Source organism: Mastigoproctus giganteus, chromosome 7, assembly GCF_048544385.1.
Source record: "Mastigoproctus giganteus isolate SK-2022 chromosome 7, ASM4854438v1, whole genome shotgun sequence".
Classification (NCBI taxonomy): Eukaryota; Metazoa; Arthropoda; class Arachnida; order Uropygi; family Thelyphonidae; genus Mastigoproctus; species Mastigoproctus giganteus.
The window spans coordinates 129,048,575-129,074,462 of NC_143581.1; the positions used below are offsets into that span (position 1 = coordinate 129,048,575).

General features: G+C 37.5%; 1 protein-coding gene across 1 annotated transcript in view; it reads right to left on the reverse strand.

Moving 5' to 3' along the window:
* The window catches only part of LOC150083193 (queuosine-tRNA galactosyltransferase-like), a 374,131-nt gene that overhangs the window by 158,931 nt on the left and 189,312 nt on the right, over window positions 1-25,888 (reverse strand). The window contains exon 8 of the mRNA XM_090377897.1: window positions 13,394-13,489. Within this exon, the coding sequence (XP_090234023.1) occupies window positions 13,394-13,489 (96 nt within the window). The remainder of the gene's footprint in view (window positions 1-13,393; window positions 13,490-25,888) is intronic.

Consider the following 25,888-nt stretch of genomic DNA (forward strand, 5'->3'; position numbering starts at 1 on the left):
CATAATAGGGCTTACAGAGACGTGGTGCCACGGGGAAATTGGGGATGATGAGTTTCAGTACGGCTTGTATAATGTATTTAGGAAGGATAGGGTAGATAGAAGGGGTGGTGGGGTAATGCTTCTTATCAGAAGCAGCCTGAGTGCGACGATAGCTTTCCCGGATTCAGACATTTCACATGCTAGTATAGAGTCTGTATGGTGTGAGATAGTTGGAAACAAAGGTATAATGCGAGTAGGAGTAATCTACAGACCAGGTGATTGTGAAGATTATGACAAAAGCCTCTACATGCAAATGGAATGGGCAAGTAAGCGTCAATGCCTTATTATGGGTGATTTCAATTTCCTCTAATTGATTGGAGTAAATGGGAAGGAAACTCGACATGGGGAACAAAATTTTTAAATCAACTAGATGACTGTTATTTGTATCAACACGTCAGGGAAAGTACTAGAGAAAAGAATATCCTAGACCTCATCATCACACATGAATCAGATGACATAACAGGGCTGACAGTAGAGGAACCAGTAGCAGGAAGTGATCACGGAGTTCTACGGTGGATGATGACGAGAGAGGTAGCAGAAGTAAAAGGCAAAGGAATGGGTTTTAATTTCAGAAAAGGAAATTATGATGCCTTAAGGTACTACATGGCCTCTATTAACTGGGTAGATATCGCGCAGAGAATGAATACAATTGAACTGTGGTACGCTTTTAAAACATTAATCACAGATGCCTTGAATGCGTATATACCATTAAAAAAATACTCCACGAGAAGGGTTCCAAGTTGGATGAATAGTGAAGTTGCCACATTACTTGAGCACAAAAAGGTGGCATGGAAAGTTTACAGAGCAATAAAAAGTACTGAAGCCTATAACAGCTACAAGGTGATGTGTAATAGAGCCACAGAAAAGGTTCGACAGGCAAAAGCAGTTTATGAGAGATCACTAGAAACAGAGCAAAGAGGGGGGATAAAGAATTCTTCACATATATAAATGCCAAGAAGAGCAGGACAAACCAGATCGGACCTTTACGTAAGGGAAAGGGGATAGTAATAAATACACCAGCTGCGGTTGCAGATGAACTCTTTGGCACTAATAATATTAAGAGTAGGAGACCGGCAGAATTACTTAACAAGTACAGGTCACTGTTGAACAAAAGCCGAGAATTAGGGTTGAATTTGAAAGTGTCTGCAATTCTGCCCAGACACGATAGGAGGGAGTATATGATGAGAGCCTTGTCGATCAATTCGGCCCTGGAAAGATTGTGCAAGGCTCAAGGGGTAGAATTTTTTTCAGCCTGGACTGTACTTGTTAACAGGAGAGATTGCTTCTACAGGGATGGAATACACTTAAATAGAAAGGGTGCAAGAATATTTGCTGATGCTATCGAGGCAGTGTTAGGTGGGTCGGAAAACTGCTAGCTTGGGGGGAGACAAAGACCAATAGATTGACAGTAGCCACTGGCAGAGGTGAAAGAGATTCTTGCACTGCTTCTATTAGAATGAGCAGAAGCCTGAAAAACAAGATGCATGGTATTTCAGAGACTGCTGGGAGCCATTGCGGTACAAGTGAACACATGGGTTGTGTTAGGGTAGCTAAGAATAGAAACAGGTGCAGGTATACTTGCGTGTATACCAATGCTAGGAGTTTAGTAAATAAATTTGATGAATTTGAGGTATTGCTCAAAACATCGAAGGCAGATATTGTTGGGATATCAGAGACGTGGTGTGACACAGATATAAGGGATGCAGAACTGCAGTTTGGGGAGTACAACGTCTACAGAAAGGATAGACAGGATAGGAAGGGAGGAGGGGTTATGCTATTAGTTAAGAAACACATAAAAACCAAGGAAGTGAAGCCAGTCGACATCGCTGGACAGTGCAGTGTGGAGTCAGTTTGGTGTGACATAAACATTGGGAGATCAAAATTGAGAGTAGGAGTGTGCTATAGGCCAATTGACTCTGATGAGTATAATAAGGAACTGTACAGGGAAATAGAGTGGGCCAGTAAATCAGAGTGTCTTATAATGGGAGATTTTAATTTCCCAGATATTGACTGGAATTTGGGGGCTGGTTACTCACACACTAGCAGGACTTTTGTGGATTTATTGGATGATTGTTTTCTACATCAGCATGTTCGGGAGGCAACTAGAGGGAGTAATACTCTTGATTTGATTATCAGCAGTGATTCTTCATGCATTAAGAATCTGCAGATAAATGAACCACTAGGTGGCAGTGATCACAGTGTGCTGAAGTGGGATTTACTCAAAGAGGTAACTACCATTAGGGGTAAAGGGAAGGGTTATTGCTTCCGTAAAGGCGACTACGATGGACTGAGACAGTATTTAAATTCTATACAGTCGGACCAACTGATGATGTTACCAACAGCAAATTCAAAATGGGAAGCATTCAAAGAACTTATCTTGGAAGCTACTAGGCTTTACATACCAACTAAGAAATATTGTTCAAGGTTTAGGCCAAAATGGATGTCAGATGAACTAATGAGGCATATGGCAGAGAAGAAAAATGCATGGGATACATACAAATTAACACATGACACAGAAGCCTATGATAGATACAAGTTGATATGCAACCAAGTTACAAAGGAGGTTAGGCAGGCGAAGGCAGATTACGAGAAATCCTTGGCAAGGGATGCAAAGAAAAACAGCAAAGAGTTCTTTACTTATGTAAACTCTAGAAGGAAGGGGATGAATCAGATTGGTCCACTTGATATTGATGGGTCAAGTGTTGATGATCCTGCTCAGGTAGCTAACAAACTAAATGAATATTTTGCATCGACATTCACACATGAGGAGTTATTCAGCGAGGGGAATGCCAGAGGTGTATTCAACTCTAGCAGTAAGCTACAGAATCTTGAAATAACTGGGAGTAAAGTGGAGGAGAAACTGTTGAAGATAAACACAAGAAAGGCACCCGGGGTGGATGGGATCTATCCAGTTATATTAAAGGAGGCAGCAAAGGAAGTAAGCAAACCCTTAGCCATAATTATGAGATCTTCCTTGGACTCAGGGGAGGTACCCATAGACTGGAAATGTGCAAATGTGACCCCAATTCACAAAGGAGGATCAAAGGCTGACACAAGTAATTATACACCTGTGAGCTTAACTTCTGTTCCAGGAAAATTAATGGAGGCACTGGTTAAAGAAGCAGTGCAGGATCATTTAGACAAGACTTCAGTTATAGCTCAGACACAGCATGGTTTTGTTAAGGGGAAGTCTTGCCTGACCAACTTGATTGGATACTATGATGCAGTCACAAAAGAACTGGATGCAGGGAATAACTTTGATATTATATACTTGGATCTTAGAAAGGCTTTTGATACTGTTGCACATGGAAGACTGCTACACAAATTGGAGCAGTGTGACATTGGCGGCAAATTGCTGCTATGGATAAAGGGGTGGTTGAGGGGGAGAAGACAGAGAGTGGTAATCAATGGACACTGCTCATCGTGGACTGATGTTATTAGTGGAGTCCCTCAGGGCTCAGTGTTGGGTCCATTATTGTTTTCTGTATTTATAAATGATATTGATGATGGTATATCGGGTTTAATGTCCAAGTTTGCAGACGATACAAAGGTTGGCAGGGTTATCAAGGACACCACTGACACTATGCTGCTGCAACAGGATCTGGAAAGGTTGAGCAGATGGGCTGAGAGGTGGCAAATGAAGTTTAACATTGACAAATGTAAAGTACTACACATGGGAAACAGCAACCCCAGAGCAACGTATCAACTCTGTGGTACTACACTGACAGTGGTAGAGAATGAAAGGGACTTGGGGGTGGTTGTGCAGGCAGATATGAAGTTCTCTGAGCAGTGCAGACGGGCTGCAAGAGTAGCTCATGGAGTATTGTCAATGATATACAGGAATTTTTCCAGCAGGGATAAGGAGGTGATTATTCCATTGTATAAGGCGATGGTCAGGCCACACCTAGAGTACTGTATACAGGTCTGGAGGCCTCATTTCAAGAAGGATGTAGAGCTGCTGGAACGAGTACAGAGAAGGGCAACAAGATTAGTGAATGGAACAAAGGGGTGCTCTTACGAAGAAAGGCTTAAGTTTTGCAAATTACAGTGTCTGGAGACTAGGCACCAGCGAGGTGATCTGATAGAGGTGTATAAAGCCTTGAATGGTTTAAGCATGCTCAATGCTGATGGGATTCTTCCTCTAGCTCAGAAAAATCACCTGAGAGGGCATAAATTCAAATTGAGGAAAGACAGATGTAGGATGGACGTGCGGAAATTTGCCTTTAGCCAGCGGGTGGTTGGTTGGTGGAACGGACTTCCATCCCTTGTGGTGGAGGTTGATAGCCTAAATAAGTTTAAGGCTCAGCTGGACAGGTATTTTGAACGAACAGAGGGGTGAAGTGGAAGTGGTTTTTTTTTTTTTTTTTTGGCTGATGCTGCATAAGCTTGCTTTCTTGCATCAAATGCCTCTACTAATGCTAATGCTAACTCAACAGTTATTTTGCATCAATATTTACAAATGAAAAGCCTTTTGTTTTCTTGCATCAAATGCCTCTACTAATGCTAAACAGCAGGGAATTTGTACAGTTAACCTGTGGGAAATTGTGGGAGCGAAGTTAAAAAATATGTAATTAATGATATTGAAATTTTGCAAGATTATTTAATGAAAAAACTTTCGAGCCTACAGACCAGTAAGGCTCCTGGAGTTGATGGTGGAATATACCCTATAATCTTAAGGGAGGCGGCAAGCGAGTGCATTGAACCATTGAGGCTAATTATGCGAGCATCACTAGACTCTGGGGAAATTCCCTTGGATTGGAAAAGTGCAAATGTATCTCCCATACATAAGGGTGGCTCTAAAAGTGAAGTTGGAAATTATCGACCAGTCAGTCTGACTTCAGTAGTAGGGAAAATCATGGAGGCAATGATCAAGGGTGGAATTCAGGATCATTTGGATCGAATTGAAATTCTCAAGGATACTCAGCATGGTTTTGTAAAGGGAAAATCATGTTTAACAAATCTGGTTCGCTATTTCGAAAGGGTCACTTACGAGCTGGATTTAGGGAATAATTTCGACATTGTTTATTTAGATTTCAGCAAAGCTTTTGACTTAGTCCCACATGAGCGGTTGCTTTATAAGCTGGAACAGGTTGGAATCACTGGGAAAATCCTTATACGGATAGAAGGATGGCTTCGGGGCAGGAGGCAGAGGGTTGTGATAAATGGCTATTCCTCAGATTGGGTTGATGTAAGAAGTGGGGTTCCCCAAGGATCAGTATTAGGACCACTGTTGTTTTTAATTTTCATAAACGACATTGATGAAGGGATAGAGGGCGTGATGTCTAAATTTTCAGATGATGTTAAAATTAGTAGAGTATTTAATGATCACTGTCAAGCTGAGCTTCTTCAGAGAGACCTAGATAGACTTCAGGAATTGTCAGAAAAATGGCAGCTATGCTTTAATCCAAGTGTAAGGTATTACACCTGGGAAACAGTAATCCCAAAAAAACTTATTCACTTGGTGGAGTTCAACTAAACCCAGTACTGGAGGAAAGGGACTTGGGTGTTACGATACGGTCAGACATGAAATTCTCTGAGCATTGTAAACAGGTTGCAAGGAAGGCCCATGGTGTCCTATCGATGATCTATCGAACTTTTGCAAGTAGAGATAGGGATGTAATAATCCCATTGTATAAGGCTTATGTTAGACCACACTTGGAATACTGTGTTCAAGTGTGGAGACCGCACCTAAAGAAAGACATTGAGCTTCTTGAAAGGGTGCAAAGACGGGTAACTCGCCTGGAGATCAGCAAAAGGGCGTCCTTATGAAGAAAGACTTCGAATATGAGTTTGGAAACTAGACACCTGAGAGGAGATTTGATTGATGTGTTTAAGGCTCTGAGAGGCATCAGTAAAATGAATGAGGACGAAATTTTCAAGATTATAAATTATGCTAGAATTGGGGACATAAATTCAAGTTACGGGGGGAAATGTTTAGATTGGACTGCAGGAAGTTTTATATTAGCCAGCGAGTTATAAATTACTGGAATAAGATGCCTTCATGGGTGGTAGAGGCCGACAGTTTGGGGAAATTCAAAGGTCATCTGGATAGTACTTTCGGGTAAGGGAAGTGCATAGGATGACAGGTTTAATTTCCGTTTTTTTTTTTTTTTATTAATTATTATTATTTATTTATTTATTTTATTTTATTTATTTTTATCATTGTTTTGTTCGGATTATTTTTATTTTTATTTTTTTGGCTGGTGCAGCATAAGCCATAGGCTTTCTTGCACCATGCGGCCATTACTAATACTAATACTACTAAATTCAAATTGAGGAAAGACAGATGTAGGATAGATGTGCGGAAATTTGCCTTTAGCCAGCGGGTAGTTAGTTGGTGGAACAGACTTCCATCCCTTGTTGTGGAAGTTGATAGCCTAAATAAATTTAAGGCTCAGCTGGACAGGTATTTCGAACGAACGGAGGGGTGAAGTGGAAGGGTTGTTTTTTTTTTTTTTTTTTTGGCTGATGCTGCATAAGCTTGCTTTCTTGCATCATATGCCTCTACTAATGCTAATGCTAACTTGTATCCCCCCGTAGCAGGACACTCGGATCACACTATTAAAAATGCAACAAGGCAACAAGATTAGTGAATGGAACAAAGGGGTGCTCTTATGAAGAGAGGTTTAAGCTTTGCAAATTACAATGTCTGGAGTCTAGGCACCAGCGAGGTGATCTGATAGAGGTGTATAAATCCTTGAATGGTTTGAGCATGCTCAATGCTGATGGGTTATTCCTTTTGCTCAGAATAATCACCTGAGAGGGTATAAATTCAAATTGAGGAAAGACAGGTGTAGGATAGACGTGTGGAAATTTGCCTTTAGCCAGCAGATGGTTGGTTGGTGGAACAGACTTCCATCCCTTGTCGTGGAAGTTGATAGCCTAAATAAGGTTAAGGCTCAGCTGGACAGGTATTTCGAACGAACAGAGGGGTGAAGTGGAAGTATTTATTTTTTATTTATTTATTTTTTTTTTGGCTGATGCTGCATAAGCTTGATTTCTTGCATCAAATGCCTCTACTAATGCTAAACAGCAGGGAATTTGTACAGTTAACCTGTGCTCAAGAGGTAGAAGAGGGTGAGATTATGGCATCCTTTGATGTCGTTTCTTTGTTCACATGTATACCTGTCGAACATGGCTTGGATTGTGTGCAGAATGCTTTGAGTAGGGATGATAGTTTGAAAGATAGGACAGCCCTAAGTGGTGAAGATATTTGTGAAGGTGTTGGCTTATGTTTACTTCGGAGGTTGAGCAGGGGGACCCTTCCGTTCCTAGATGTGTGTGTATACTGAGAAGGTGACACTTGAAAAGTGTCGCCTTCTCAGTATACACACACATCTTCTTAAGGTTTATCACATCTTCTCAGTATACACACACATCTTCTTAAGGTTTACAGAACACCTATGTGTCGGGGCCAATACACACACTTCAAAACAGCTCAGGCCAGTTGCCACAAAAGTAGTTTGGTTCAGGTCTTAACGGAAAGGGTGGGGTTCCACTGCTCCTTGTCTGAAGAGAGAGAGAGAGAGGCGATGAGATTATATGTGTTACAGCAGACCTAGTAACATGCGGTCACCCCCACAGCACCATTGAGAGGTGTTTAAGAGGTATGAACGACAGTTGCAGCGATGCTTTTACACCTGTTTTCACCGAATACATCCCCTACTATATGGGCATTTCGGAACCCATTTCCTGTATATTACATTCGTGTAAGATAAGCTGTGTGCATCTTGCCAGGTTGGAGGCTGCACACAGTAGTGTCCGCAACTAAAGATCCTATTGCGGGTAATGACACTAGTGGGGTCATACATGAAATCGAGTGTCTTGATTGTGGGAGGTGTTATTTTGGGGAAACGAAATGCAGACAGTGGGATCGCTTGGGGGATTGTTTGTTATTTGGTTTTTAGGTGCATTAGCAACTAAGGCCATATTGCTCCGGGATATGCGGTGGTCATTCCCCAACCTTTTCCGCATCCTCTGTATTTGGTGGTGACGGGCTTGAACCCCGGTCTAATCAAGAAGCATGTGCTACGCTATGTATATTACAGCGATCACAGCTTCTTTAGCATTACTGCTAAAGAAGCTGTGATCGTAGATAAGGCACATGGCTTTTGGAACTGGAAATGGCTGGAGAGTTTAAGAATATGTTCGCCTGAGCGCTACAGTCTTATTGGGGATAAGGGCTGTCGCATTCATCCACTCTTTGAAGCCCTTATCCTAAAAAGAGACGAACGGTTTAGAGCGGCCCGTTCACTTTCCGGTTCCAATGCACGAGAAGTGAACTGTGCACAGATGCCATAGTTTATGTCGCAGACCTGCTGAGACGAATTTGGTACATATAGATTGTCAATCATCCTGCAACCACTATAGCTGATGAAGATGGCCGCTGCTGCCGAAATTTTAACAACTTTTATCGCTTTTAATTTTATATATTTTATTCTTGTTATACAACATTTATTTTATTTTGTTTTGTTTCAATATTTTAATATACAGTTATACGATCCATATGCATGTATTTTATTTTATTTTATATTATCATAATAAAAACGTTTTGCAGATTCAAGTCAGTGTTATTTAGTAGCATTTAGTAGCATTAGCATTATTGTTATTTAGTAGCATTACAGATGAATTACAGAGTTCCTGACTGCAGAGGCCTTTTCAATGAACAAAAGGAAATGTACTTATGCATATGGACGAATTGCGTCAGGAAATGCTCATATTTTTTTCACTGTAGCAATCAAAACTATGTGGTTATTTAAGTGATGAAACTTGGTACTGTAAATTAGCTTTTCCAGCAGACCTATTCGCGTAGCTAAATAAAAAAAAATATCAGTTTGCAAAGCCAATAGGAAAATTTACTCACACTGACAAGTTGTTCATCTTTAAAGAAAAGTTTAGTATATGTAAAAAGTATGTAAATGAAAAAAATTTATAAATGTTTCCCTTCACTGCCAAAACGAATTATACTAAAATAATTGATGTTGATAAGCGAAACATTAGAGCTGTTAATGACAAAAATTGAGCATTACTTTCCATCTCTTGATACCAAAAAATATTTGTGGGTAAGAAACCCATTTTCAACAAGAAACCTTCCGATGCTAGAACTAATCTGCAAGAGGAAGAAGAATTGGTTAAGATCCGTAGTGACCAGTCACTGGAAATTCACTTTAATAGAGATAATATTACCAAATTAAAATAATAGAAAAATTCAAAATGAATATCCACGAATTTCGGAAAAGGCAATTAGAATTTTATTGCCATTTTCCACTTCTTACTGAGAAACACGGTTTTCTGCTTTAAATGAGATTAAATAAAGAGAGAGAGAGAGACTAAAGTCGGCAGAAGAGCTGAGAGTAACACTATCCATAAACCCTATCCTCATATTAAAAAACTGTGTGCTTCCATCAAACCCAATCGTCTCCCTGGTTAAAATGTTATAATTGTATATTTGTTTGTTTTTATATTTAAATATGTTGATTTTTTACATATTTTCTTTTAAATTTCATGCAATTCATGTATGTTCAGAAAAGAACATTGAAAAGAATTTAAAACAAATAAGTGTATTATTAAATACAGGTGACCCCCGCTTAACGCTGATAATTCGTTCCGGAAAAACAGAGTGCTAAGTGAATCCGCACTAAGCGAGTGCTGCATTCCCATAAAGTAACATATGTATTTGTGAGTCGTGGTCGGTGCCATAGGATATTTCCTAATCAATAATAAATGGTAGTGAAAAGATGCAAATGTCGGTCAAAATATTTAATATTCAAATATTTGTGCATATACAATATTCTGCATTACTTACGTATATAATTATGTGGTAATTATTTACGTATCAAAATTAAACTTAAAATTCCAATTAAAATCATGAATTTAATTGATCTAAATTGATTTTAATTGATGAATTTCATCATGAAAAATGTGTCGATTTTGGGTTGAACTTTGGCCCCTCTTCCAAATAAACTAAAAGGGGTATTAATTTTAAATCCCCCACAGTGTTACCACCCAACAATAAAGTCAACCGATCCTTTGCCACTTTGAAACCTGGCATGTTTTTTTCTTCTTTCAATATGAAACTTCTTTTAGGCATTCGTTTCCACAAAAGTCCTGTTTCATCAGGCATTCGTTTCCACAAAAGTCCTGCTTCATCTATGTTAAAAACTTGTTGAGAAGTATAACACATAATACTCTTCTTCAATAATTTTAACAAGTTCTTTTTTGAAAGTTTTGGCTCCTTGATCTGCACTTGCAGCTTCTCCCTGGATTTTAAATCTATTCAACCAGCCCTTACCAGTTTTAAATGGTTCCACTTTTTTTTTTTTAGGTGAGTTTTCTTCAGATAATCATATTGGCTAATCTATTTCTCTTTTTTTATAATATTTAACTTAACTGAATTCTGCATTGGGTATTATCTTATAAAATTAGTTAAAGTCTTTCCATTTCAATCCTAATAGCTGGCCTAGCCCTAGTTGCTTGCAGTGGAACAGCTATATTTCCCACTGCTAAAATTAATTCTTTATTTTTTTTATAATTGTTCTTACAGTTAAACTTGCAAGTCCTAAATTATGGCACACATCCGTTTGTCATTGACCGGAATCGATTCGCTTCAAAACGTCTAATTTAATTTTCAAATTCAGTCTTTTTCTTACATTTATAGTCTTCGTACTGCGTCCAGACGTTGTCGCTTTTTCATTCCTATTGGCCATTATTAACTCATCAAAAATGTAACTGCGTTGGTTGCATTAATTAAGATACAATGTTCAAGTAAACTGTCCGTTACGCACAATGTCTAATACTGTACTGAGTGATGACGAGACTATGGATACATGCATATAATGCAAATATTACAAGCAATATACTTGATCATTTTTTAAAATGTTGATCTCGAACTACGTAACAAGTCACTGTACTACGATTAAATCAGCATGCGAGAAAATTTCACTGAGTGTGGGAAAAATTTTCAAGTTGGCGTGGGAAACATTTTAATGCTGTTTTGCTATTCATTTTCAAGCCATCGACTCCATCAGATGAAACGATTTCGTTAAATATGCTAAAAACGCAATCTGTAAAAGAGCGTTATAGTGATCTGTCAGATATGGGTTATAATATAAGAACAGCGTTATAGCGAATCAGCGTAAAGCGAATCGCGGTATAAGGGGGGGGGGGGCTGCTGGATACCTAACAGAAATAACTTACAGTTTGTGAATATATATATATAATATTTATAATTTTTATTTATATATTGTATTATAAATATATATTATATATACAATATATATTAGTAAAATAGACATTGTAAGTGTGCCGCAAAATTTTAGCATCTTTAAAAGTGTGCCGCAACAATGAAAAGGTTGAGAAACACTGCCTTATGCTATCGAGTTCAAGATATATCGTAACATTATACCGTTACGATCACAGTGTTAAATTAGTTATATCAAGTGATTAGAATCTTCGAGCTACTTATTTGTTATAATTAAAAACCATACTATTCCACTGCACTAAGGAGTTTATATTTATTTTTATTAGGTAGGTGGTCATAACGTTTAGCTTACAAGTGCAATTTCTGTAACCCTGTATTGAAATTTCTTTCACAAAAAGAACAGAACACTAACGCATTTCACAAAAGCTCTATATGTACAACTTCTTAAATATACGGTGTCTATAAATGGTGGGAACACTTTCAATAATTTATTGCATGGAGTAAGAGAGATACCATTTACTTATTTATACCATGTGAAAGAGAAAACATGAAAGCTTCCCAGTTGTTACTGCCGAGGCATGTAGTTCCATTATTCACTGCCAGTTTGGCATTACCTGTCATATCTCTACCACACGCATAGCCTTGTTGAAAGATGGCAGCTTCTGGTCCCGAGAAGGCATTTTGTGTGCTACTGTTTGATAAGAACAAGTGTGCAACAGATGCTCAAAGGAAATTTTGAAGTGTATATGGTAAAGAGCCACCAACTAGGAAGGCTATTTACAAGTGGCATAAGCAGTTTGTTTATGCCACTTGTTAATGTCACTGCTCTTTTCCGAACCCTTGTGTTCGGAAAAGAGCAGTGGCTGGCCTAGTGTTACTGTTGATAATGTGGAACGAGAGAGAGAGAGAGAGAGAGAGAGAGAGAGAGAGAGAGAGAGAGAGAGAGAGAGAGAGAGAGAGAGATTCACAAGTAGCCCCAATAAATCAGTGCAAAGAGCATCATGTGAGCTGCAAATGTTAGCCCAGACAGTAAAAAACTTTCTATGGAGCCATATAAATTGCAGTTGGTGCATATGTTAAAAGAAGATGACAAAGAGAAGCGTTTCCAATTTTGTTGTGAACTGTAAGGACTGGCAGAAGAACATGATGACTTCTTTAATCGCGTAGTGTTTAGTGATGAGGTCACATTTCACACCAATGGGACCTTTCATAATTGTGTTGGTTGACCTTTCATAAAGGTCAACCAACACAATTGTTGAATCTGGGGCATCCAGAAACCTGAAGAGATAACTGAATATGAGCGTGATTCGCCGCCAAAGATGAATGTTTTCTGTGCAATGTCACACGAAAACTGTATGGACCTTTCTTCTTTGCCGAAGGCACTGTAACTGGGCTATCCTACCTCAATATGCTTCAGCAATGGTTGATGCCTCAAGTTCAGGAAGATAGTGATGACTTTATTTACCAGCAAGACTGGGCCCCCCCTCCCCACTTCCATAATGATGTTCGGGCCTACCTAAAAAACCACCAAGCTACACAAGCGTTGGATCGGACATGTTGGAGAAAGGTACAAATGTTTCTTGAAATGGACGCCGAGAGCATCGGACTTAACTCCATGTGGGGCTACATAAAGGATCGTGTTTATGTACCACCTTTGCCACATGACGTCCAGGAACTAAAGCAGAGAAATGAAGACGCTACCACCATGGTCACATAGGATATGCTGGACAGGGTATTCAAGGGTTCGATTACCATATGGACATTTGCCGTGTCACATGTGGTTCCCATATTGAATCACTGATGTGAAGTGATGTGACGTAAAAAAAAACTGACATTTTCTCTTTCACAAGGTATGTATATGACACTGATATCTGTCCTAGTCTTTGTGCAATAAATCACTGAAAGTGTTCCCACCACTTATAAACACCCTGTATATGTTATTTACTTTTAAAAATAAAACAATCCCTTCTTTTCTTTAGCTGACGTAAAAACTACAGAGAAAGTAACGTCTTGTTTACTACTTTATATTTCTGTACATCAATTCTGCATATCAATCTAACTTCTAAGTAAAGATTTATTTGCTATATCAATAATTAAATTAAATTAACCAAAAACAACAGACAAAAGAGAATTTTAAGTAAATGAGTTACCTACCCTTCCTTCTTCACTAAAACCATTAATAACATCAAACACTTTCCGAGAGCAAAACCAAGTTGGCATGATTAGTGTTGGACCATGAGAAGTATAAATCTAGATAAAATAGAAATTACAGCTCTTTTATCTTCTCTTTCTGTTTTAACACCTCATTAATTACACACTTCAGCTGAAATTTTGTAATACTAAATTTTTCTGTTTTTCTTAAAAAAAAAGAAAGTATTATCAATAAAAATAAAGAAATAAAGGTGAGGATGCATGCATTAGAAATTTGAGTAAAGGAACCACTAGGTGACTGTACTGATGTGGGATTTACTTAAAGATGTAACTATCAGCAAGGGTAAAGGGAAGGGTTTTGCTTTCATAAAGGTGACTATAGAGGTCTCAGACAGTTTTTCAATTCTACAGAGTGGGATCAACTGATGATGTTATCAACGGTGAATTCTAAATGGGAAGCCTTCAAGGAATTAATCTTGAGGCTACTCGGCTTTTCATACCAACTAAGAAATACTGTTCAAGGTGCAGGCCTAAATGGATGTCCAATGAATTAATGAGGCTTGTGGCAAAGAAGAAAAATGCATGGGATGCAAATAAATTATCATGCAACACAGAAGCCTACGACAGATATAAGCTAGACTGTAATCAAGTCACAAAGGAGATTAGGCAGGCGAAGGCAGATTACATGAAAGCTTTGCCAAAGGATGCAAAGAAAAACAGCCAAGAGTTCTTTACTTATATAAACTTTAAAAGGAAGAGGATGAATCAAATTGGTCCACTTAATGTTGGCAGTTTGAATGTTGATGATCCTGCTCAGATAGTTGATAAACAGAATGAGTATTTTGCAGAGTTCTTTACTTATATAAACTTTAGAAGGAAGAGGATGAATCAAATTGGTCCACTTAATGTTGGCAGTTTGAATGTTGATGATCCTGCTCAGATAGTTGATAAACAGAATGAGTATTTTGCATCTACATTCACAAATTAGGAGTTATTCAAGGAGGGGAATGCCAGAAGTTTATCAAATTCTAATGAGCTAATTGATTTTGTGATAACTGAGAGCAAAGTGGAGTAGAAATTGTTGAAGTTAACATAAAAAAGGCACCTGGGACAGATGAAATCAATCCAGTTATAATGAAGGAGGCAGCAAAGGGAAGTAAGCAAAGCCTTAACCATAATTATGAGCGCATTTTAGAGTCAGGGGTGGTCCCCATGGACTGGAGATGTGTAAATGTATCCCCAATTCATAAAGGGGGTTCAAAGGGTGACACAAATAATTATAGACCTGTTAGTTTAACTTCTGTTCCAGCGAAAATAATGGAGTCACTGATTAAAGAGGTCATACGGGATCACCTAGACAAGACAGCAGCACCGACCAGGCTAGTCGGGTGCATAAAGGCCAGCCTGGCAAACCAAATGTTGCGAGTTTGAATTCCGCCTCGGGCTTGGATCAGAGTAAATGCAAAAACTTTGGAAGGTGCATTTTGGCCACAGAAGCCGATGCACCAACAATAACAAAAAAAAAAAAAAAAAAGGCAGCAGCATTCAGACAGCATGGGTTTGTTAAGGGGAAGTCTTGTCTGAACAATTTGATTGGATACTATGATGTGGTCACAAAGGAAGTGGATGCTAAAAATAATTTTTATATCATATACTTGGATTTCAGGAAAGCTTTTGACACCGTTACACATGGAAGACTGCTGTTCAAACTGGAGCGGTATGGCATTAAGAGCAAGTTACTGCAATGGATAAAGGGATGGTTGAGTGGGAGAAGGCAGAGAGTGGTAATAAATGGACACTGCCCTAAGTGGACTAATGTTATCAGTCCACTCCGGGTTCAGTGTTGGGCCCATTGTGGTTTTGTATATTTATCAATGATACTGTTGAAGGTATATCGCCCTTAATGTCCAAGTTTGCAGATGATATAAAGGTTGGCAGGGTTGTTAATGACAGTATGCTACTGCAACAGGATCTAGAAAAGTTAGGCAGATGGCTGAGAAGTGGCAACTGAAGTTTAACATTAACAAATGCAAAGTACTGCATATGGGTAGCAGTAACCCAAGAGAAACATACCAACTTTGTGGTACTACGCTCAGGGAAGTGGAGAATGAAAAAGACTTGGGTGTAATTGTGCAGTCCGATATGAAGTTTTCTGATCAGTGCAGACAGGCTGCCAAAGCAGATCATGGAGTCTTGTCAATGATATGTAGTAATTTTGCCAACAGAGACAAGGAGGTGATTATCCCTTTGTATAAGGCAATAGTCAGGCCACACCTTGAGTACTGTGTACTGGTCTGGAGGCCTAATTTTAAAAGGAAGGATGTAGAGTTGCTAGAACGAGTACAACGAAAGGCAACAAGATTGGTGAGATGAACAAAGGGGTGGTCTTACCAAGAAAAGTTTAAGTTCTGCAAGTTGCAGCATCTGGATACTAGGCACCTGCAAGGTGATCTAATTGAGGTGTATAAGGCCATGAATGGTTTGGGCAGGCTCAATGCTGACAGAATACTTCCACTTGCTTAGACTAAGAACCTGAGGGGACATAGATTCAAATTGAGGAAAGTCAGTTGTAGAATAGATGTGCAGAAATTTGCCTTTAGCCAACGGGTAGCTGATTGCTGGAACAGACTTCCATCTGTAGTTGTGGAAGTTGATAGATTAAATTTAAGGCTGAACTAGACAAACATTTGGAATGACCGGATGGGTGAAATGGCAAGGGTCTTTTTTTTGGCCGATGCTGTATAAGCTTGCTTTCTTGCATCATATTCCTCGAGTAATGCTAATGCAAAGTTTTATTTTTTTTTTTACGAAAACCGCAGACACAACAGATATTAGAACCTACAGTACTTAGTACTGTGCTTGGGTTGAGAAGACGAAAGAAGATATTTGTTGACATTAAACTTGAACTTCTGTACACTGTAATTTTCGGGAAATACGTACGAAGGAAGGTTGTTCCAGAAAACAGCAGTTGAATGAATAAATGAGGAAGATGAAAAGTTGGTTCTGTGAATTTGAAGGTGGACAGTAAATGGATGTTGGCGACACGTGTTCGGACTGTTTTGAAAGAGACAGCGGGAATTATAGAAGCCAATTCAGAAGAACAGTGCCCATTAGCTTGACAATTCATGGTGTATTCAATAGTAAAAAAAAAGTAGGGGGGCATGCTGTATGAAGTAATGAAATTTTTGGATATGGTGTATACATGGTAAGAATATATCCAGATCCTTGACATAAAGTGGCCTCGACAATGCCCCTCCGCATACACACTACTCGGACTCCCTCCAGTCACTATCTGGCAGAGTAGAAGTAGCAAGATTTTACACTAGCTGATCTGGAAGCCTCCTAAAGAGTTACCAATAGGTTCGGTCTGGTGTACTAACTAGTGGTGATCTGATTAAGGTGTATAAGGTGTTGAATGGGTTGAGCAGGCTGAATTCTGATGGGATTTTTCATTTGCTCGGATTACTAACCTGAGGGGGCATAAATTCAAATTGATTGATTGATTGATTTGATTTGATAGTTGTTGGCGCATCGGCTTCTGTGGCCATATTGCACCTCCCAAGGTTTTTGCAGTACTTTGATCCAAGCCCGAGGCGGGAATCGAACCCGCGACCTTTGGGTTGCCGGGCAGGTACTTTACCCACTCGGCTAGCCCGGTCGGCTAATTCAAATTGAGGAAAGACAGATATAAAATAGATGTGCAGAAATTTTCCTTTAGCCAGTGGGTAGTTGATTAGTGGAACAAACTTCCATCCGTCATTGTGGAAGTTGATAACTTAAATAAATTCAAGGAGGAACTGGACAAATGTTTAGAGGGAATGGATGTGTGAAATGGTTTTTTTTTTCTTTTTGGCTGATGCTACATAAGCTTGCTTTCTTGCATCACATGCCTCTACTACTACTACATGAGCAGGAGGACAGTGCCCTTTATATCAACATTCATTCATTGTTAGTATTATTTCAAATCATTTTTGTGACCTGCAATCGCTCCAAAACAAACAAGTGTTAAAATTAAGAATGTACATTTGAGTGTCAGTCAACAGCTTCAGCTGATTAAAAAGCTTGAGAAGGGTGCCTAGGTGGCCAGTGTTTATGATCAGTTTGGAGTTACAAAACAAACTTTTTCTGATATATGCAAGGCAAAAGGAAAGTTCCAAAGCTTTGCATTAAAGTATAATATTGAAGGTATGGGTTCCATGAGTGAAAGTAAGCAAAGATAAAAATCTAGAAGAAGCTGTTTACAAATGAGTGCAGGAGCGATCATGTGGAGTGAGTGTTACTGGTGTTACTTTAAGCACTGCAGCTGAGAAACTGGCTAAACATATGGGTATTAACAATTTCAAAGCTAGTGATGGGTGGCTGTGGTGTTTTAGAAATCGCCATACATTTTCATATGGGTAACATGAAAGAGCACGGTGAAGCTGGGTCTGCTGCAGCATATTCAGTTGAGCTTTTCAGACTCCACCTGAATGAACTGATAAAAGAGGAGGACCTGCTCTTATCCTAGGTGCATAATGGAGATGAGACTAGGTCATTCTGGTTGTCCCTACCAAAAAATGTTCAAGCCTTCAGAAACGAAGACAAAACTCTTGGAAAGAAAATGAGAAAGGAGCATTTTTCAAATTTATACTGTGGAAGTGCTGATGGCCTCCATCATCTGACTCAACCAACATTTTATCCATTGTAGCAACTTGCCCTTAATACCATACCGCTCCATTTTGTACAGTAGCCTTCCATGTGTAACGTTATCAAAAGCTTTCCATTGTACAATATATTTCTGATGATAGGATCACCATTGTACAATCCCTGATGATATTAGTAAAATAATAAGAGGAGTTTACCTCAATATAGTGCATAGAACATTTCTACACACTATATTGAGGTAAACTCCTCTTATTATTTTACTAATATTATTATCTACGTAGAACATATTGAGTAATACAGCTCTGATTCATACTATCCAATCCCTGATGATAGGATCACTGGCAATATTTACCTCCTGTGGAACTAATATATTCTGCCTTGGGGAATGCTGCTGTGTTGGATGATGCACAAGTGTCAACTCTAGAGTTCAGGTAGGCAACTGAGAACTTGACTGGTTCCCCATTTTAATTTCTTCAGGGCATCCACCCTGTTCTTCAAGGTTTCATTACTGCCCATCAAAATGTGGAGTCTGGATTAAATTTCATCACATTCTTTTCACCAAATACACAGACATCTGCTTTGGCTGTATCATGGCCTGTCTCAGGATCCACAAACATCAAACAAGTAGCACATTTACAAGCCATGAATTGTAGGAGAAATTCCCTCTTCAATTCTCACACCAAGTCATAGTACTCCTACTACTTTAAACCATTTCCTTTTGATATGCCTCAGACTAGGCATAATTTCTGTTTAAATTCAATTTAATTTGAGAATACTACACAAACTAATAGATAACTAATGTAATAATAATGCTACGCTATTCACAGGTTATGCAGCAATAATACATATTGTGTTTGCAGTTTTACATTATCATATATATATTTTACTATGCAGTTATATTCATATACAGTAAACCCCCGCTATTCGCGGGGGTTACGTTCCTGAGAAATGTCGCGAATACCGAAAACGCGAATACTGAGTTATGGCTCCCATAGTAATAAAGGGGTTCCGTTCCAAAGTATGAAATATATAAGAAAAACTAGTCTAAAATTTTGTCTATTTATGTATTATATGTACCTTCATAATATGACTATGTACATAGACAGTACATAGTGAAATGCAAGCATATAGCATCTAAATGAAAATAAGAAACAATTTAATATTAAATGTAATATTTATTAAAAATTTCAAACAAATCTTTCAAACCAGCACCTTTGCTAAAAACAAACTTATCCCGCCAGTGCTATCACCAGTTTCGCTAAAGTGTTGATAAAGGAGTTTTGCCTTTTCACGAATGATGAGTGAACTTAACGGAATTTTATTTTGAGTTCGGTCTTCTATCCAGAGATTTAAAGCTTTTTCCATTTTTTCTAATTTAACACCACGAGTTACAGAGCAAATTTTTGAAGCAATTAGCGCGTTTTCACGGACACTACGGCGGATTTTTTCTTCCGATTTTTTTGATTGATCGTACCGTTGACTCATTGATTTTATAATGTTTTGCCACTGAGGAGACACTTTCACCATTAGAAATTGTCTGATAACTCAATTTTATTCGCTAATGTCATCACCTTCTTTTCTATTTTCACATTTCTCTTGTTATTCGTAGCCATATTTTTATAGGGGTTAGAAAGAACTTGTCCACAACAAAGTCACTTTCTTCCGTTAACACACTCGAAAAAGTCTGTTTTACACTGCAAAACGGTAGATTTATCATTTTTGTAAGCATATCAATTTATAAATTGATAATGGCTGCAGTTTACCTTTTACTGAAAAAATATTGCGCATGAAGGGGAAAAAAAAATAAACGCAAAGATAAAAAAAAAAAATGATAATAAGATCAATTTATAAGCATATAAATTAAAAGCAAACGACAAAACCTTCCATGACAAGCGCATAACACATACTGAACAAGGAGTAGCGAGAAACATCCACGCTCGCGATTTTGTCACCCCTCTTCCCCCACCCGAGCGCTGTTTTGACCGGCAAAGATAATTTTAGCCATGCACATGTTTTTTTTATGGCGGAAAATATTCACGGCGCTTTAAAATTCACATTTTTTCAGGTTTCATTTTATATTAAATCGGCGATCGCGAATACGCGAAACCGCGAATACAGATACCGCGAATAGCGGGGGTTTACTGTAGTTATAAATTAGTTATAGCCTTAAAATTAAAGAAAATGCCAACCTACATTATTAGAAACTTCAAGCTATTTATTTACCGCAACTAAAACACTACAATTAGCACTACTGCAGTTTTTGATGATGTTGCATATGGAACACTAGCATCATCATCAATTCAGGGGTACTTGCTTCTGCTGTACAAATTGGAGCAGTATGGCATTAAGGGCATGTTGCTGCAATGGATTAAGGGATGGTTAAGTGGGAGACGGCAGAGAGTGGTAATAAACGGATACTGCTCAACGTGGAATAATGTTATTAGTGGAGTCCCCCCCCCAAGGTTTGGTGCTGGGTCCATTGTTGTTTTGTGTATTTATCAATGATATCAATGAAGGTACGAGCACTCTCAGACTTACATAAGGGCTGCATTCTGTGGAACTCTGCGTAAGTTGAATTTTACGTAAGACGGAATTTCCGACACGTAAAAATTCAAAAAGAATAGCGAAAATAAATGTTCGATGAATATGTAAATAGAATTATTTATTCAATTTTTTTTTTATATCATAGGGAAAATTATAGAGTGTGAGATTGCAAAAATTTCAAAATTATAAAATTAAAAAAAAAGGGTGGGGTCAGGCATAACGTCAGCAAGTTTTACCTTTTGAGCATGATTGCCAGAATCAATGTCTCTAGCTGATAAGTACGCTGTTGCAGAGGTTGAGGGCGGTGCAAATTTAGATGGGTTTTTTTTTTTGAACACATCAGAAAATTTCTTTGTCGCTGTAGAATCAGCACTGGTGACTTCATTGCATAGTTTAAAGTTGTGGAAACCAGCGCGATGCTTGAACCTATAAAACCACCCATTGCTTGCCACGAACTTGACTTGGGGTTCGACGTACTTATTTGACTTGGGGTTTGCAGTACTTATCCTTGATATCTTCATAAATACTTCTTGCTTTTGCTTGAATGGCCATTAGACTCAGGGGCACTTGCTTCTGAATCTGATTTTCTATTCATATTATTAATATCTTTTCCATCTTCTATATAGCAACTGAACACTATTTTGCAATCACTGTTGATTTTAAATGCATTGATCATTTAGCATGTTCTTTTATACACACACTGTCCTTTGAAATAGCATTCACTGTTGAAGCAGCGAGCCTTAATTCCCATGCAATAGATGATGAACTTAGCCCTGCTTCTTACTACTTAATCATTTTCATCTTCATTTCTAAATCAATTTTGCTTGGTTTCCTAGCACTGCCACCACTTGCACTTTCTGTTGGTCACTTTCCATTCATCATTGTAATAAGTAAATAAGGAATGAAGAGAAGATTCCGAAAATTTATTTATGTTTCTTATATGATTGAAGATTTGAGTGAGGTGGAACACATTTCACCATAATAACCTAAAAAACCCACACAATTCCAGTTATTGGGATTATTGCAAATGCAATAATAACAGAAAATCCCAATAAACTGGAAAGTGCAAATTGTTTTTATTGTTTTATGGTTGTGACCTCCAGAAATGTTCTTCAGAAAAATATCATCAAAGCCTTTCAAAATTGATTCTTTTAATGGAACATACGATAATGATGAAAGGGTAGCACTCCATTATAAATATTTTAGAGAGATAAATAGCTTAGTAATATAGTGAAAATTTCAACTTCCAAGGTCTTGGAATGAATTACGAAAAAGCAATGTGTTAGTGAGAGTACACTGCAATGTTCTCACAATACCTCTACTTATTCCTACAGGATACAAAATACATTTCCACAATTTTTTTAAGTTTACACCGTCTGGCAAAAACTTACATAAAGTCTAATTTATGGAAGTCAAATATTATGTAAGTTGGGGAGTGCCTGTATATCGGGCTTAATGTCCAAGTTTGGAGATGATACAAAGGGTGGATGGGTTTTTAATGACAGCAGAGAGAGTATGCTACTGCAACAAGATCTAGAAAAGTTAGGCAGATGGGCTGAGAAGTGGCAACTGAAGTTTAACATTGACAAATGCAAAGTACTGCATATGGGTAGCAGTAAGCAAGAGAAACATACCAACTGTGTGTACTACATTCAGGGAGGTGGAGAATGAAAAAGACCTTGGGGTAATTGTGCAGTGAGATATGAAGTTCTCTGAGCAGTGCAGACAGGCTTGCCAGAGCAAGTCATGAAGTTTTGTCAATGATATATAGGAATTTTGCTAGCAGAGACAAGGACGTTTGTATAAGGCAATGGTCAGGCCACACCTTGAGTACTGCGTACAGGTCTGGAAGCCTCATTTTAGGAAGGATGTAGAGTTGTTAGAACAAGTGCAGAGAAAAACACCCCTTTGTTCTTCACTGGTATGAGGAACAAAGGGGTGCTCTTACCAAGAGAGGCTATAATTCTGAAAGTTGTCAGCATCTGGAGAGTAGGAGTAGGTACCTGTGAGGTGATCTGATTGATCACCTCGCAGGTACCTATTAAAAAGCTTGCTTTCTTGCATAATATGCCTCAACTAATGCTAATGCTACACTACAAATTACTAGTTATAAGATGTGATATTCATGACAAAATTATCGATACAAAGGACATACGAATATTAAGTTGTAACTTACAAAATCTCTATCTAAATTTAAAAATTAGCTAATGAATGTGACTCTGACTATTAAACCTATGTATCGAACACTATTTAATATGCTAATTACGTAAAAAATGGCAAAATTTTTCAAAAAGTCTATTCCTTTTCTTGAGCTAAAAATCCTTTGACTGCACAGTTTATAGTCTTGAACTCTTTCTATGTAAGTCTGCTTATATCGAAAGAATAATTAAAAAAGAAGGAAAACTCCAAAAACCAGTGAGTTTGTATGTCTCTCTGTAGGACTAGGCTTTTCATGAATGAAGAAAACAGAATAAATGGGAAAAAAATTAGCACTGGCATTCTAGAATGTGCTTCTGAAATGTTTTCTTCCATTCATTCCATTTTAATATAGTTAGAGAAGGACATTATGTGGTTGTTTTCCATGAAAACAACCACGTAACACCCTTCAAGTGGTAGAAGAGTGGTTATTATAACAATTAATTTTCATTCTAATATATTAAAGTATTCAATTTTATTAAAGTATTCCTTTAATTAAGGCATATTAAAATATTCCTGTAATATTCACAGGCATATTATAATATTCCTTCTTTTCAGAATCATTTTTTCTATAAAGACAAACTTTATTCTATTACTTTAAGAAAATTTTCAAGCTACATTTTCTGTTTGGTTACCATTGACAAGAACAATATTGTAGTTCTTTCACTCCCGACCTGTATGTACAAAAGTGTTATTATAGTTTATATTCTTTGGCTATACTGCACCTAAACTGATTCTGGAAGTGAGAAGTGGTTAGTCAGAATTGTTCTCAAAACAACTATTGTGTACATTGAGATTTTCATTATTTAAGCAATTATAATAAGTGGGCTGATAATCTATCAACCTGGTTTTTATATTCACCTGTTTATTCCATTTTCCACAAGGCAAAAACTTTATAAAACAACACAACAGGTAGCACTGTCACAGTTAAATTGATTCAACCAGAAATTTTACGTTTCATTGCAATGATCTGCATAATGCCCATTAATAACTTATCTCCTTCTTCATTTATAACTTCTATTACTATTTTTTTTGGAATAACCCTCTCCACTTGTATTTCCTGAAAATTGCAATGTTCAGAAATTTAAGTTCAGCATTGACAGTATATCTACTGTCTTCTGTTTCTAAAATTTTATAGCATCATCTGATCAGGTGATGCTATATAATTCTGTGTGTATTTAATTCCATATATATTTTATTCTTTATTTTAGAAAATAAACAATTTTGTATATATTTTTGATTTTCAGTCATGATCTCCATGAATGAAATTGAATGCATTTAAGTGAATAGAGTTTATATGATGGAAATGACTTGCTATGTGGTATATCAAAAACAGTTATGTCACTGGGTTTATTTATTTAAATATCCTTTCATGGCATCACTTGCATTTTAAAACCACAGTGCATAGATAAAAAAAAAAAAAAAAACGGCATTCCCATTTTGCTTTTTCACTTGACCATGCCAAAGAAAACAAGTCTGAACATCTGTCATTAAAATGTGTCAGTTACTTGCAAGAAATATAAAAAAATAATAATAAATGTTGGTCACACTGCTATAAATTCAAGTTAGACTGCATAAATAGAAATTTGTTCAAGACACAGGTGCAGATTGACATAAGTCAAGTACCACTTTGCATCAACCTGCATTTCAACTACTATATTATTATCTCACTACAATCCTAAAATGCATGGGGAAATTAATAATTAGAAAATTTGTTCACATGGAGACTGCCTTCCAAATACATAATGAACTAATATGTATACATAATACTATAAGCTATTTGGATGGTCTGTTTCTCGATGAGCTCCAGTAATAAAGGTATCTGTATTTTTCTTTTAATATTCATCGCTGAAAATTTTAGATAAAAGGAATGATCAGTGCTCAAACAATGCAGTCGCAAATAAAGAATCAAGAAGGTGATTAAAATAGAAGTGAATACAAAAGTGATAACGTTCACTGAGAGCAAACTTGGGGAATTGATTTTGCATCAAAACAAAAAGATATTGCTGAAGAAGAACATAGCATTCAAAATCTTGCTCATCCTTGACAATGCACCCAGTCATCCTGAACATTTGTCTGATCTACACCCAAATGTGAAAGTTACCTTTCGTCCAGCAAATACAAGTCCATTAATTCAGCCGGATGGACCAAGGTGTTATATAGCTTCCTTTAAACTTTATTACCTAAGAAGATCTTTTTTACAATTGGTAGAAGCCACTGATGGAATAGGCAGTCTTTCAATTCAAGATTATTGTCGGAAATATAACATTCTTGATGATGTAAACAATACTGAGTTCGCGTGGGATGAAATTAAGAACTCAACAATGAATGCAGTGCGGAAAAAGCTGTGGCCACAAAGTTGCACTAAAGAAGCCACAGTCGAAATGTCAGAAGTAGTTCAGATTATGAGAATTGACAAAATGATTAGCGGAGAAGAATTTGAAGAACTGGAACTAGCAGATATCACAGAAATCCTTGAATCTCTTAGAGAAAAATTATCAGTGGATGATACTTTTTCACAATGTGAAGAAGAAGATAACAAAAATGATAAAAATGAAGAAAATGCATGCAAAAATCTGACTGCAAAGATATGCAGAGTTTTTAAGACTTGCAAATCAGCTTAGCCAGATTCTGAATCTGGAGAGGAGTTTAAATTTTTGCAGAACTTTATCATTAGCTTATTTATGAAGAAATTTATAGAAAAAAAACAGTGTGCTTCTAAGCAAACAATTTTAACCAATTTTTTCCAAAAAGTCCCGGATACTGTTGCAAGTTTATCACAGGAAAACAGGGATGAAGAAGCAATGAATTCAGATTAAAAATCTAGGGATATGTATTAGCAAGATTAATTTTATGGACATGGACTGTGATTTGACATGGATTTGGACTGTGTGGTGTTTTCTCAAAACATAATCCCCGTGCAAATTAAGGGATGACTGTGTTAGCAGTAGCATTAGTAGATGCATATGATGCAAGAAAGAAAGCTCATACAGCATCAGCCAAAAAAAAGAAAAAGAAACCTTCCCATTTCGCTGCAAACATTTGTCTAGTTTTGCCATGAATTTATTTAAGCTGTAAACTTCTACAATAACATATGGAAGTTTTGTTCCAGCA